This window comes from Galeopterus variegatus, unplaced genomic scaffold, assembly GCF_000696425.1.
Source record: "Galeopterus variegatus unplaced genomic scaffold, G_variegatus-3.0.2 Scaffold3827, whole genome shotgun sequence".
Classification (NCBI taxonomy): domain Eukaryota; kingdom Metazoa; phylum Chordata; class Mammalia; order Dermoptera; family Cynocephalidae; genus Galeopterus; species Galeopterus variegatus.
Window position 1 is genome coordinate 64,095 of NW_007729938.1, and position 13,779 is coordinate 77,873.

The following is a 13,779-nucleotide window of genomic DNA, read 5'->3' on the forward strand; positions in this document are numbered from 1 at the left end:
TTGACACAAGGAGAGTCACCAGCAGAGATAAAGAAAAGAAGAGGATGTCTCTCTCCACAAAGCCCATTTCAGAGTGACAGAAGGAGCATCTGCTCTATAGTAATATTGGGGGACTGATCACACCTCTCAGCATCAGACAGATCATCTAGGCAACAAATCAACAGAGTAACCATTATTGTTTCAGAAGGAGAGAAGAAATCTAGGGTAATTGGTTGTGGGGGGAGAGGTTGGACAAGGGGTATAAAGAATAAGTACAATTTGTAACAATATATATGTTAGTAATATTGATTTGATTAACATATCTCAATGTTGAACCCCCCAAATATGTATAATCGATTTTGATTCAATAAATAAAATTAATTTAAAAAAAAAGACCCCTCAGGGTCCTGGAGGTAAAGGTGGGCAAGTGAAGACCTAGAAGATTCCCAAATATGTATAATCGATTTTGATTCAATAAATAAAATTAATTTTTAAAAAAAAGACCCCTCAGGGTCCTGGAGGTAAAGGTGGGCAAGTGAAGACCTAGAAGATTCCCACAGTGAGCTGGTGAGGACAGAACTCAAAGCAGGGGAAACATAGACCCTAAACAACCAGCCGCAGCCCTTGTAGGCAGGCGGGCTGTCCTCTGAGCACCCCAAGCCCCACCACTCCCTGCAGCCTCACACCAGAAGCCTCACCCATTTTCATGACTCACCAGCCCCCATCAGCAGTTAGCTGGTAGCCTCTTGGAAATACACAGGCACAGATGTCACAACCCCACCCGATCCGCAGGCCTCCTTCCCCATAACTTCATCCACCTCCCTGACACCCAACATTCAGCAGCAGAAAACCCAGCTGACATCAGGAATGAAAAGCCACCTCCTGCAAAGAGCACACCTCTACCCAGGAGAACAGTCAGAAACTTTCTATGTAGGATGCCTGCCAACTCCAGGACGCTTTGTAAAGATAAGTTGAATAATGGACGGTCCATCTGATACACGTTGCTCTTTTATTGCTATGCGTCTGCGTATCATTTTACTGCATCCAAAAATGCCAACACGCCAAACTCTGGGGGAAACAGCCTCATAACTTATTCATAAAGAAGAAAGTCATACGCAGTGATGAACGCTAAATGACATAAATCATTATTTTTACTTTAAATATTGGTCCATTTGAACAGCTCCATTTGCAAATGGATTAACTCACTCTTTTTCAATATTAATGTTTGATCCATACAAGATACTTAATCTGAAGCTCACATCTTCCCCCAAATCTAATATAAATCAGGTTTCTTTAGGCAATTTCAAAATCTATTGGAAGGGCAGCTGTAACTTTATAAATGGAGGGAAAAAAAAAACTATCAAGAAAGTAATTGCCGAGTAGAAGAAATACCTGCTTCTTATCTTGTGTTTTCTTAAAATCTTCACATGCTAGCCAAAACAAAACATTTTCTTCACTGAATTCCTTTTTTAAAAATTCCTACAGATAAAAAGAAAAAGAAATCATACAGTGTTCTACTGAAAGAAAAAAAAAAGATGCATTTCCTTTCAAGGACTGATATAGCAAAATTCAACAGATGAGCACAGTTCAATCACCTTTGAAAACTCCAGCCTGAAAAACAAAGAGTATGTTTAATGTTAAAGCTAGAACTCCATATACATTTGACCTTAATGGCTTTGACATTGTAAGGAAGAGTAAAAAATGAAGCAGGAATCTACTCACATTTCTAAGCTGACAGTAAATTACCAAAAAGTAAATTAATGTGGAAGATACATTAGTTCCTTCCAGACAGAGTTTAAACAAAGTACATTCCTCTAAAATCAGGCCCTTTTTTTTTAAACAAAAGGAAAGAAAGCATTTTAAGCATGTCTAAAAATGCCACAATGAAAACTATTTTAAGTTGGAGGTGAGTTTTCTTTTGCCAGATGTTGGGGAGTTAGTGGTGTGGTCAGCCATTCTGCTATGCAGAGACTTTCCTTACAGACAGACAGTCTCACCGTGGCTGGTGACCAGGAACTAGTGGCCCAAGCACAACCTGCCACTTCCTCCCTGGGAGCCATGACAGGAACCAACAGCATGAGGGCTCACTCCACCTGACCCAAGACTTAAAGACACAAGTTGCTGGGACTCATTCTTGAAATTCACATGTGGTCCTCCAACTGGCACCTGGGGTTCTGCTGGCCAAAAAGGTTATTTCCAGGTGGCACTGACACTTCCACATCCATCAGCCCTCTTCTTTGAGGTCCCTTTGCCAAGTTCACATGGCCACCCTCTCTCACTCTGTTCACAGTGCATCCTGAGAATCCCTCAGGCACAAGACAACAAACCTTCACATCAGAGAGAGCCAGACCACCCCCTTCCACGCGTCACAAAGCTGGAAATTCTTCATATAAACAGACTCCACCAATACATTTTCCCCATCAACCCTCACCCCTCCCACCCACCTACACAAAATCAGAAACAAACTGTGCATGCCCCTCGGTGCTAGTCCAGGGCTATCCTTGAGTGCATTGCCCATGTGGTCATGACAGATGAGAAGGTCTTACTGTCAAGTTGGGTAGACAGTGTTAAGCAACGAAAAAGGCAAACCCTAAATCTTTTCACGCCTTCTGGGTCTTCCAGCAGATTCTCCAGGGAAGCTGCCCATTTGGCTGTGCTCTTGAGGCTCTGGTGGCTGCTGCTGGAACTACCATCACTGTCGTGGATGTCTGCAAAACAAAGTTCAGACTGTACATATGACCCAAGGATACTGTCATTTTAAAAAATCTGCATTCAGTGGTCCTCATCACCATCACCACTGTGGCTGACATGTATGAAGTGGTGTGCCACGCTCTATTCTGGGTGTGTAACACAATGGACTCATTCTAGTCACAATAGCCCTGCAAGACAGATGCTACTATTTCCTCCATTTTACAGATGAGGAAGACTGAGGCTCAGAGTGATAAAGGGGCTTGCCACTTCCCAACACATCCTTCCCCCACCCCGGTGTCCAGTGGCCAACGTGCAGGCAGCCCTCAAGTCTCACGCAAACCCTCCTCCCAGGGAATCTAGACTCAACAGCAACTGCCTCCTCATCACGCTTTCTGCACAGACTTATAATTATCTTGCTGTGTTGTGACTAGTTGCATGACTGACTCCACTAGTCTGAAAGTGCCTATGTATCCTCTTCTTGTAGCTCCAGCACTTAGCTCATTGCCTGGCACATAAAGAAAGGTAGCAGGACAGGACCGGGGTAAGTGCGCAAAGTTTAAGGGGATTGCCAAAATTCTCAGGGATCAAGATAAATGATATTTTCATGCAATATCTTTTAAAAGATCAAAACTCATGTGAAAACATCCATGACAAACAAATAGCAAAAGTTTAAATGAAGACAGAATAGTTTCCTTTTACCTCGGGTTCCAATGTGTCTCAACATCACACTGTAACTTAGCCTGGCTTTATTCAAACTTTTGCTATTTTTTTCACCATGGATGTTTTTACATGAATCTTGATTTTTTTAAACCACTGCAATAAATATCATTTATCTTGATGCCTGGGTTTTTTGGCAACTCCCTTACATTTTGGTGCACAGAGTGAATGCTGATGACTCTGTGTATCCACACATCTTCCACCACATTCTCTGACTCAACACACATCAAAGCCTCTTGACCAAAGGAAAAGGGACAGGGATCTCCAGCTAACACACTCTTTTTTTTTTTTTTCCTTTTTGTCTTTTTTCGTGACCGGCAACGGGATCGCAACCCTCGGTGTTGCGTCCGCACCTCGCTCAGCCAGTGAGCGGCCAGTCGGTACATGGGATCCGAACCCTCGGGGGGAGCGCCTCCGCGCTCCCAAGCGGCGCACTGTAGCAGTGCGCTACCGGGCCGGCCCTAACACACTCTTTTTTTTTTTTTTCCTTTTTGTCTTTTTTCGTGACCGGCAACGGGATCGCAACCCTCGGTGTTGCGTCCGCACCTCGCTCAGCCAGTGAGCGGCCAGTCGGTACATGGGATCCGAACCCTCGGTGGGAGCGCCTCCGCGCTCCCAAGCGGCGCACTGTAGCAGTGCGCTACCGGGCCGGCCCTAACACACTCTTTTTTACACTTGTCTGAAGAAGGAAGTGACAACAAAAACATGCCTTATTCTACAGAATTTGACCCCTTTCTGGAGTCAAGGAAGAACCATAGAGTGTCACTTCAGGTGGGCCCAGGTTCAAAATCCAGTTCAGCCAATTCAAACTATAGGACCTTGGGCAAAATTCTTGTGTAAACTGGAAGATAACCCTCCAGCCCCTCAGGTTTTCCTAAGGACTCAGCAGCACACTCGGTTCACAGCAGACGCTCCACAAATGTGAATTCCTTTCTCCCTGTCCCAAAAATAATGATCTATCAAGTGAACTAGTTTTATAGTTTTTTTCTCCATTGACATTTTCTTCAAAGCTAGAGAGATGTTTCTATAAAAAGAAGTTTCAATCTAGTAGAAAATAAACTTTTAATTAAGAAATTAGCAAAGCAAATCACTTTTAAAGGAGAAATGAAAGTCTTCTACACATTAATCCCTGAAAATAGCTAGGGGACCGTATCGCTAGAAATGTTTTTTGGAGAAAATTCATATCAGAACACACTGGACTTTATAGTAAAAGCTTCTATCATCTGTGATTTTCTATTGGGGATCAAAATACACATTAATCTCTTAATCAGCTGAGACTCCATATCCCAGCACCTGGGAAAATTACCTGAATTTTCGACATTCACTGACTGACTTGGGCTAAATAAAATAAAGCAGAACCCAGAAACCCAGCAGGGACTGCATTTCAGTACTCATTGGTGATAGAGTACCTAAGAGAATTGCTTGGGACAAGTCCATTCCTCTAATCAAGAAGCAAACTCACTCAAACGCATCACCAAATGGACCCAATACTTCTCTAAAGTGACTCTTCAGCTTGTGGATATTAAATTAGTTCCCTGCTCTCTTCGTAAATGCTAGCATGGCAAGCTCCTGGACACTGAGTTTCTTTCCAATGAAGTAAAAATCAAATTAAAAGATCATTATTATAAGAAATTTCTGCAGCAGGGTTCATTCTGCCAAGCATTCCACTAATTTACTCTTCCGTTCTTTACCCGGAGAATACAGTCTGACAGTTTACTCCATCTCCCCAGCAGATCTTTTCTTAAGTAAATAAATGCAGAGACACAAGTTTGCTATTCCAGGAACAATCTTAGGCAGCCACAAAGTTCTCTTGCCATCACAGAACAGCTACTTTGGCTAGCTGTTTCAACCTTGGCCTGAAAGGATTCCAAAACTCTTGACATTCTTTTTAATAATAAACCAAACCACGTTTGGATTTTCACTGCCACACTGTCTTGCAAATAAATACACATGGTGGATTCCCATTTGGCTAACAGAGTGCTCTGAGAGTTAAGATAGCTGGCCCTGCGATTGCTAACTCCCCCTCTTTATTACATACTCAAATCAATTTTTGCATTTTAGGTTTCTGCACCAGATTTCATTTGAACAAAAAGTTTTATAACTCAAAACCCACTAATCTGATCTAGGGCCCCTCTGCCCCCCCTTATTTTATAGACTGGGAAACAAAAGTCCAGAAGATAAAACAACCTATCCAAGGTGATCCAGCTAAGGAATCACTGGATGGAACCGATATTGGGACCTGCCGGGGAGGGCAACCGTCCCCACCAGGACCACATCTATAGAACCCTGGGTTCCTCGGAACACAGAAAACTGATGGGTCCTTCCATTCCATTCTTTCCTGGGCTACCATCTCCCTTGCATCAAATGTAATGAAATGCATTTATGGCTGACACTATTATGGAAGAGTGTGGAATTTCAAGGAAAGTAGACCAAGATGAAGCTACTCTCAATAGCTATGGTTATTGGTTTTCTGTCTTTGGCACCCTGGATAAAAAGAAATTCCTCCTTGGCTTTTCGCCTACCTTCTGTCCCTGTAAGTGGCATATAGGATTCTTCTATCCAGTCCATATCTGTCATGTTTTCATTTTCCCCAGAAATATTGGTTTCAATTTTTCTAAGACTTCCTGATTATCTTTCAAGTTTGATTTAGGCTTTTGGCTATGCTCCTTTTTTTTTAAATCCGCCTTGATTGTTATCAGTATAGATAGAAAGATCTTGACAGAGCAGCATTTGCAAGCTCCATCACTTAATGGTGTCTCTCTTTTCCAAGTTATTATCTCCAACCTCCAATGAGACTGTGCAGAGGTCCACTCCATGTGGCACTGTGCTAGAGATTGCCTTTTAACCTGGGGCATTTCTGTTACTCAGAGTCTCCTGCTCAGGAGACTTCTGCTATTTTCTGATACCAAGTAAGGGATTCCTAAGCCATCTCAGTTACAATCAGCCTGGTAATGTATAGAAGAAATAAATAATCTTCCTCGATAGCAAGAGGTTTACTTCTGAACTTAATAATAAAGCCAAACCAAGATTTCACAGCTGCCCAACTCCTGACACTTGAATTTATAAAGTTCTAATACTCTCCTATCCATTTTCATTCATAAAAGTTACCATTTTAGAGGGATTACACAAGAAAGCAGGTTTGGAATGCATAGGTGGGGAAAAAAAAAAAACATTAAACATGTTTTCCTAGCATCTTTATGATCTGTCAAGCTAGTCAGGAGCTATTTATGACATGTTTTTGTTTCAATTTTGTCCTGCTTGGCTTATTTTTTGTTGTTTAGTTCAACTGTAAAACATTTTTGCAATGAATAAAAGTTTTTTTTTTTTTTTTTAGCTCCTGGGCTCCTTAAAGCATTTTGGATCTTCAAAGTTTTGCATGCACAACACTTATTTTTCAGTAAATTTATCTTCAGATTAATCTGTCATTAGCTAATGATAATAGTAACACTTGTAAATTGTTTACAATGTTCCTGGTATTGTTCTGAGCTTTTTACATGGGTTAAATCATTCAGTTCTCACAATAACCCTCTGATTTGGTTAATATTATCCCGGCTTTATGGATAAGGAAACCAAGACACAGTAACTTGCAAGGGTCACCAGCTAGGAAATTAGGAATCATGATTCAAACCCAGGCAGTCTGGCCCCAGAATACATACCCTTTACCAGGAGTCTCTTCTGCCATTTTTGCTTTTGATATCTGCTGATCTTCACACTCACAGAGACCAGAACATAACAGCCTTGAAGAGACTGATAACAATCAGGCCATGGGGAAAAGACTGAGAAAATTGGGTAAGAGTCCGATTCCATGCAGAGAAAAAGTCATATAAAACTGGAGTGGAATCATCTAGCTCACAAACACAATGTACATACGTTTTCCATTTACATTTATGCTGTTCTATATGGTTTCTGAGTCAGTAAAAACCATTATTTCAAAGATGGGTGCAGCATTGCAGTGCAGATGTCTGGGGCTGCAGCATAGCTTATAATGCATTATTTATAGATGCTATGATGTCATATCTAAGAGAGACCTCTCCAGACATTAATTCCTTGGAAATCCATACTCACAAAGCATCAGTAATGCTCATCAGAACTGAATGCTCCCAGCATGGATCTCTGCTATTAGTCTGCAGGAAGGTCTGTGTAAAGATTCTGCATGGACAATTTCCCCAGGTCGAACAATATTTTAGTAATATCTCAATATCCAGCTTCCTCAACAGCAGAGTCAACTTACATCCTGAAAGAGTTTGTTCTTAGAACCCCCAAAACTCACAACATATTAAAGAAAACAAAGTAAGTATTTACATCCAGGGAAAGACAGAGATGTTAACCGTAAATTCTGAAGAGGTTTGGTACAACACACACTATAATCCTTTAAAATACTCTACTTTGCAATGAGGTTTTACGGAAAGTACACACCCCACAAAACTTATTTAAAACCTCCTATCACCTACACCACGTCAAGTGTATCACATTTAAAAAAAAAAAAAAAAATCAACCCAACTAAGAATAGAGAGCCAGTTTGTTACAACTGGTGATCTGTGTAAGGCTCCGCAGAAACTGGGTCACAGAAACACTGTATCTAAATATCACTTCAGTGTTTATCCCTCCAGGATCTAGCTTCTCAGAGTAACTACCCTGCCCTGCAGGCATGCAATTCCCCTGCTGGGGAGATTTGCGTGAACCACCCTTAGCAGAAACTAGTAATAAAAGGGAAAAAGCTCTAAAATAATCATAATAGCCAGCATCCAAGACAGGAGGAGGAAGACAGGTTGCAGAGCTGGGCTCAGAAAGGGCATCCTGGCAGAGAGTCAAATGCTCACGACAGCCCTTCAGAGGTCATCTGTACCCCTCTATGTCTGCTCGGCACACTCTCCCCAGCCCCAGCCCTGCCCTGGGCTAGGGCCAAGGCCATGGGCGAGCTGAGGACACCTCCTGAAGGGGGTGGGATCCACTCCTTACATTCCATGCTCTGGGGTCCACCTGAGGAGTTTCACGCAGATCACAAATCCGCTGCCTTCTCAGAGTCGCTGTGTGTGGGAAAGGCAGGGGGATGCAGGGCTCCCAAGCACCCTTGGGTCCAAAGGAAAAATAAGTCTCAACATCCTCTTTTGAGTGGACTAAACAACAGATGGCCATGGGTTTCCAGTTTCTACTAGAGGGAAGGAAATAAGAACCCAAACTGTTATTTGCAGCCTCCCTAGAATCACCACTTTCTAGGCAGGAGCTCAGAAAAAAGAAAATGACCCAGAAGCCCTATCCTGGGGGTGAAAATGAAGACCCTGTCATCGATTTTCTTCCCTTCCCAGAAGCCCCTGTGCTTCCTGCGGGGCCTGACATTTATGCACAAACGTGCCCTGGCGCCCTTCCCCTCTCCACCTTAAGGCAAACTACTTGTCTTTTTGCTCCATCACCAGTCAGGCAGACCGTGCATTTCTTGAGAGCAATGTCTTCCTCAGGGTCAGCACAATGTCTGGCACTCATGTATATATTTTATAATGGTAAATATTTTCTGAGGAATGGGCAAAGTTGAGCACTGGGCTGGGGGACAGAAGGCACAGAAAGGAGGGTGACAGCTAATAAAAAATAGCTAACACTACTGAGCACTTACTATATCCCATCTAAACTCCACAACCATCTTTGGAGGGTGGTCCTGTCATTGGCCCCATTAGACAGATGGCAAATCAGGCACAGAGATGTTAAATAACTGGCTACAAAGAAACAAGCGAGGAAGTGGATGAATTGGGATCTGACCCCAGGTGGTTGGGCTGCAGAGCCTGGAAAGGAGAGCACAGTGAAATATGCGAGAAATGAAAGGCCCCTTCTCTCATGGAGCCTAAAATGCATCAGGCAGATGAGACCAGGAGTTCCCAGATGGACACCTGCCCCCCATGCCACAGGCTAGCGGGAAGTTGTCTCCACTGGTCCATGAAAAAATGACAATGGGGATAAGGCAATACCAAGTGAGCTGTGCCCATACAGTAAGGACAGACTGGGGCTGTTCGTTCTGTTTTTGTTTTGTTTTGTTTTCTAAATAGATCAATGTATTTATTTACATGGTACAAAATTCAAGTTACAACAGGGAGCACAATAAAGTGGTCTCCGTCTCCCCCTTATCCCTCTGCTAGCCAGTGCCTCTCCCTCAAGCGACAATCTCTAGAAGATTCTGTGTATCAGGCAAGTTCTCTACCTGAGATGATACCTTTCCTACTATTTGAGGTGTTAAAATGTCCTTTCCTTTATGAAATGATAAAAATGGTTGGTCATGGCTTTGTTTGTTTTTAATGTCCTGACTGGAGAAAGGAAGAAAGAGAAGGAGGTCGGGAGAGAGAGAGAGAAGTTTGCAGCTCCATATTTATCCTCTAAATATGTTTTAACAAGGTGGCTGAATGGATGACGTACACTCGTAGCCCTGGACCTGGGTCCAAGACTCAAGTTCTCTAGTCTGCCCCTTCTGAAGTGGGTGGCTCTGGAGCAGTCCCTGCCCCTGCAGTGGCCTCTGCAGCTCTTCAGGGAGAGACGAAACGGTTCCCTCCTGCCCAGACAGGCTGCAACATCAGGTGCAGGGACAGAGAGGCAGCCAGGCCAGGAAGGGCAGGCCTGTGGAAGCAAGGAGACCCAGGCTTTGGGACAGGATGGAGGTGTCCCTTGGGGAGCAAAGGCACAGAAGGGAATGTCCAGCCCCCTAGGGGCAGAGTGGGGAGGGGGAAAATGGGACTGGGAGGGAAGGCAGGCCAGACTATGGGTCTCTGGGCACTGGGCAGAGGAACAGCAAGACTGACCCATGGGTGCTTGGCAGGGCCCTCAAGAGATGGGAGCTGGCTTGGAAGGGAAATTTGTTCCCGGAAGTCTGCAGGGGATTGTTTCACTCCAGCAGACACCTCCTGACAGCTCTTATCGAGGGGCTGCTGCTGTCGCCTGCCTGGGCCCCCTCTGCTGCCACTGCCACCCCCACGCTGCTGCAGCGGAGAGCTATCTGGGGGAAGCAGAAGAAACTCAGGAGAGTAAATTTAGTTCAATTTAAACAGCAGCTTCCCAGAGCCCAGCATCAGGGGGCCCAGGAGATCACTCAACCTGGGAGGGAAGTGACTCAGTTCACCCAGGAAGCCCAAGGAAATGACCCAGTCAGGCACCTGCCCAGGAGCCCAAATTTGCTAACAGTGAGGAAAGGAGACATCGGATCCTACAAATCAGGGGAGACAAAGCACCGTGAGCACCGCACACAGCCCAGTCTGCAGGCTGCTCTTGGCGGTGGTCAGAGTTGGTTCCATACAGCTGGCTCATGTGCTGACCCCACCTGCATAAAATGATGTCCCTCAGCCCGGCCCAGCCTCTCTGTCCCTGCAGGCCCGACCCGCGTCACTTTCCCTGAACCCGCAGGCCTGGGCCAGCGATGTTCTGCAGAGAAAGTTTCCACAGCTGCCAAGACTGCCCGGCTGCTGGGTTGTTAAAACAAAGACATTAAACTGCTATGTTGACTGTCATCTTTAAATAAAACTTAAGCCCAGCAATAAATCTGAGACTGTTCCCAAGGGTTTAATGGGATAATGCATAACAGGCCTGGGTGGAGGGCTGAGGCCTGCCTGGCAGGGTGGGAATTCCCCAGGCAGGTCACCCCTGGGTCTGGCTGTGGGGGCAGGGGTGGGGAGGATGTGGCTTTGCTTTTTTGCTTTTCAGGTGGGTGAATCCCAGTTATCATCAACAGTGCAAGTGTTTGTAGGGGGCAGGGTGAGTGGAGACAGTCCTGTGAGGGGTTTTCACACTTCAGTGGCACAAGCACCAACTGGGCACTTGTTAAAAATGCAGCCTACACTCCCTGCCCACCTCCCGTCTCCAAGATGGAATCGGTGGAACTGGGGTGAGGCCTGGGAAGCTGCATCGTATCGAGCCCCTCTTCACCCCCACGTGGTTGGTGGAACACACTTCGAGAAACCTGGGAAAGGAGAATAAGGGATTCTCACTTTGAACCCTGGAAGTAGGAGTTAGGACCTCAAAACCCTCAGCTTAAAGACATCATCTCCAATACAGTTTTGCTGAAAAGGAGGAAAGGACCAAGGCAGAAGGTGCTCGGGAGGCAGGACTACAGCCGGGTCCAAAGCAGGGGTCCTGCAGGGGTAGATCCAGCTTTTGTGGGGCTTGAAGCTTAAACTATTTGGGGAGCTTCTTTAAGAAAAATAATTCAAATTTACCCCAAAAAAGAAAAAAAAATCAGTACAGGGTCTGAAGATCACTTGGTTTCCCATTCCTTCTTCCTCTGGGCCCGCATTCCCCCTCTCACTGGGCTCCTTCTTTTCCCACTGCTGAGAGGTGATGACCAAAGGGGCCACGGCTCAGGTCTTTTCCCATGGGGGGAGGGCAGACTTTGAACCTAAAATTCCCAGGGAAATCGGGTTCTTGGAATCCAGGCAACCAATATTAATCCATGATGTTTAGTTGCTGACCTCTGTAGCAGCAAAATAACCACATTTCATCAGGTTTAAAATTTGTTGCCCTGAAACAGGTACATTCCACCAATGTCCCTAAAAACTATCCTCAGTCTTTTTTGGGGCGTAACCTCGTCACATGTAAAATCACCCTAAATCCATGTATCTCCCATGATTCAATGGCTCTGTTTGCGAGTCTTCAACCCCAAAATGGTGTAAAGCAGTAAGTAACCTGTGCAGACATTCACAGCAGCTCTATTTATAATACAAAAAGTGAGAAAGATAAAAAGTTAATAACTATTACAAATTTATTATGTGTCCGACATTATACTAGGGGCTTCATATGTCTTAGTGTATTTAATCCCACAACTCGATGAAACCCACTTTACAGATGGGAAAACTGACACAGAGGAGTGCTGTTACATCTGCTCCCCTAGTGGGGGAAAAAGCCTTGATTTTTAGCATTTGCTAATTTCCATGATGTGAATATCCCACCAACTGTTAATTTCAAGCTACCTATGGTTTAGCAACCAGTCCCCAAATTTCCTGAATATTTAGCAATTGCCTCTTGCAAGCCAGTTTGAACCAGCTCCAGCACATCATTGAAACTGAGGCACAAAGAGGTAGTCACTTCCCCCATGTTGCTGAATGACAGTCAAGGTTAGAACCAGGAGTTTAACTCCAGTCTAGCCTCTGACCACGGCTCCCTAGGCCTGTGTCAACAACAGGGAAGGGCTAACATTAACAACCACAAGGGACTTCTTTGACTTCCATGCAACACAGAACGGTTTACAGAACCACTGACACTAACAGAGCTCTTAATATGTGCTGGGCAACAATATGAGATCTTTGCAATAACCCTCTGATGTCCTACTTTATTAGGGTTGCCCTAAGTATTAAATGCAATTATTTGCATAATTTGGTGGGTGGGGACAGGCTCCAATTAAGTACTTAAACAGATTGGGAAGCTATTATTATTCCCATTTAGCAGTGGGGGAGGTGGGATTCAGCCCCGGCCAGTCTGGTTCCAGTCTCTTAACCACACTGGCCCTCACAAAATATGATGTTAGGTGGGGAAAGGGCCAATACGTACAGTCTCTTAGTACCACACAGAAGTGAATATTGGAACTGGTGATGTAGGAAAAGCCTCTGAGCTCCAGATTCAGGCAAACCTGGCTCTGAAAGATCCTCCTCGCCCACTAAGTGTGACTGGGGACCAGTCAGCTGGCAGTCCCGGCCCCGGCTCCCTGCTGTCCCACCGGGCCGTCCTGAGGGTGAGGACAGAATTCACGGAGCGAGGTGAACGCAGCCCGTGCGGTAGCAGCTGCCCAGAATCGCCAACTAAAGGGCGCGAGGATGGGCGTCAAGGGCATGGCCTCGTCTGCACCGCGGGCTCTTCGTCCTACCAAGTGGCCCCAACTTGTGGCTCGGGCTGGTCCAGAGCGACAGCCAAGGCGACCCCTGTGTGTCGGAACCGCCCGTGCGCCTGCTCCGTCCCGGCGTCCTGTCCCCCTCGCGGCCCCGCTCTGCTTTCGGAATCTGGGTCCCACGGTCCCTCCAAAGTTTGGGGGTGTCTGGGGTCTCCTTTTTCTCCCAGGCCGTCACTAAAAAGGCAACTTCTCTTTGTTCCCCTTTCAGCCAAACTTCCTTCCCGGGGCTCCCGTCGGGCGGCATCGCCGGCCGCGCCCGAGCCCAGGACGGACGGACGGACGGACGGGGGACGCCCGCGGGCCCCGGGAGCCGCTTACCTGACGGCGGCCGCTTCCTGCTCAGCCTGCTCACGGCGCGGTTGAACATCGCCGCGGCCCGGGGACGAAGGACGAGCAGCTGGCGGCGCGGCGGCCGGGCCGAGGACGGCGGGGAGGAGGAGCCCGCGCGGCGCCGCCCCTGTCCCCTGTCCCCCGCCCCCGCCCGCCCTCCTCCCCGCGAGGCGCCGCGTGGCGCGCTCCGTGCGCCCTGCCCGCCCGCCTGG

General features: G+C 46.1%; 1 protein-coding gene across 2 annotated transcripts in view; it reads right to left on the reverse strand.

Annotated features, from left to right (window-relative positions):
- The window catches only part of RGS10 (regulator of G-protein signaling 10), a 35,858-nt gene extending 22,193 nt beyond the window's left edge, over positions 1-13,665 (reverse strand). Inside the window, exons 1-3 of one of the 2 annotated variants that reach the window (XM_008586098.1) lie at positions 13,556-13,665; positions 2,569-2,687; positions 1,372-1,458 (exon numbers count right to left, since the gene is read on the reverse strand). In XM_008586098.1, coding sequence (XP_008584320.1) covers positions 1,372-1,458; positions 2,569-2,687; positions 13,556-13,604 — 255 coding nt within the window. In that variant the 5' untranslated portion in view covers positions 13,605-13,665. Of the gene's footprint in view, positions 1-1,371; positions 1,459-2,568; positions 2,688-8,346; positions 8,422-13,555 lie in introns of those variants that run through there. The other variant, XM_008586099.1, reaches the window with a different exon arrangement.
- Between the last annotated feature and the right edge of the window lie 114 nt (positions 13,666-13,779).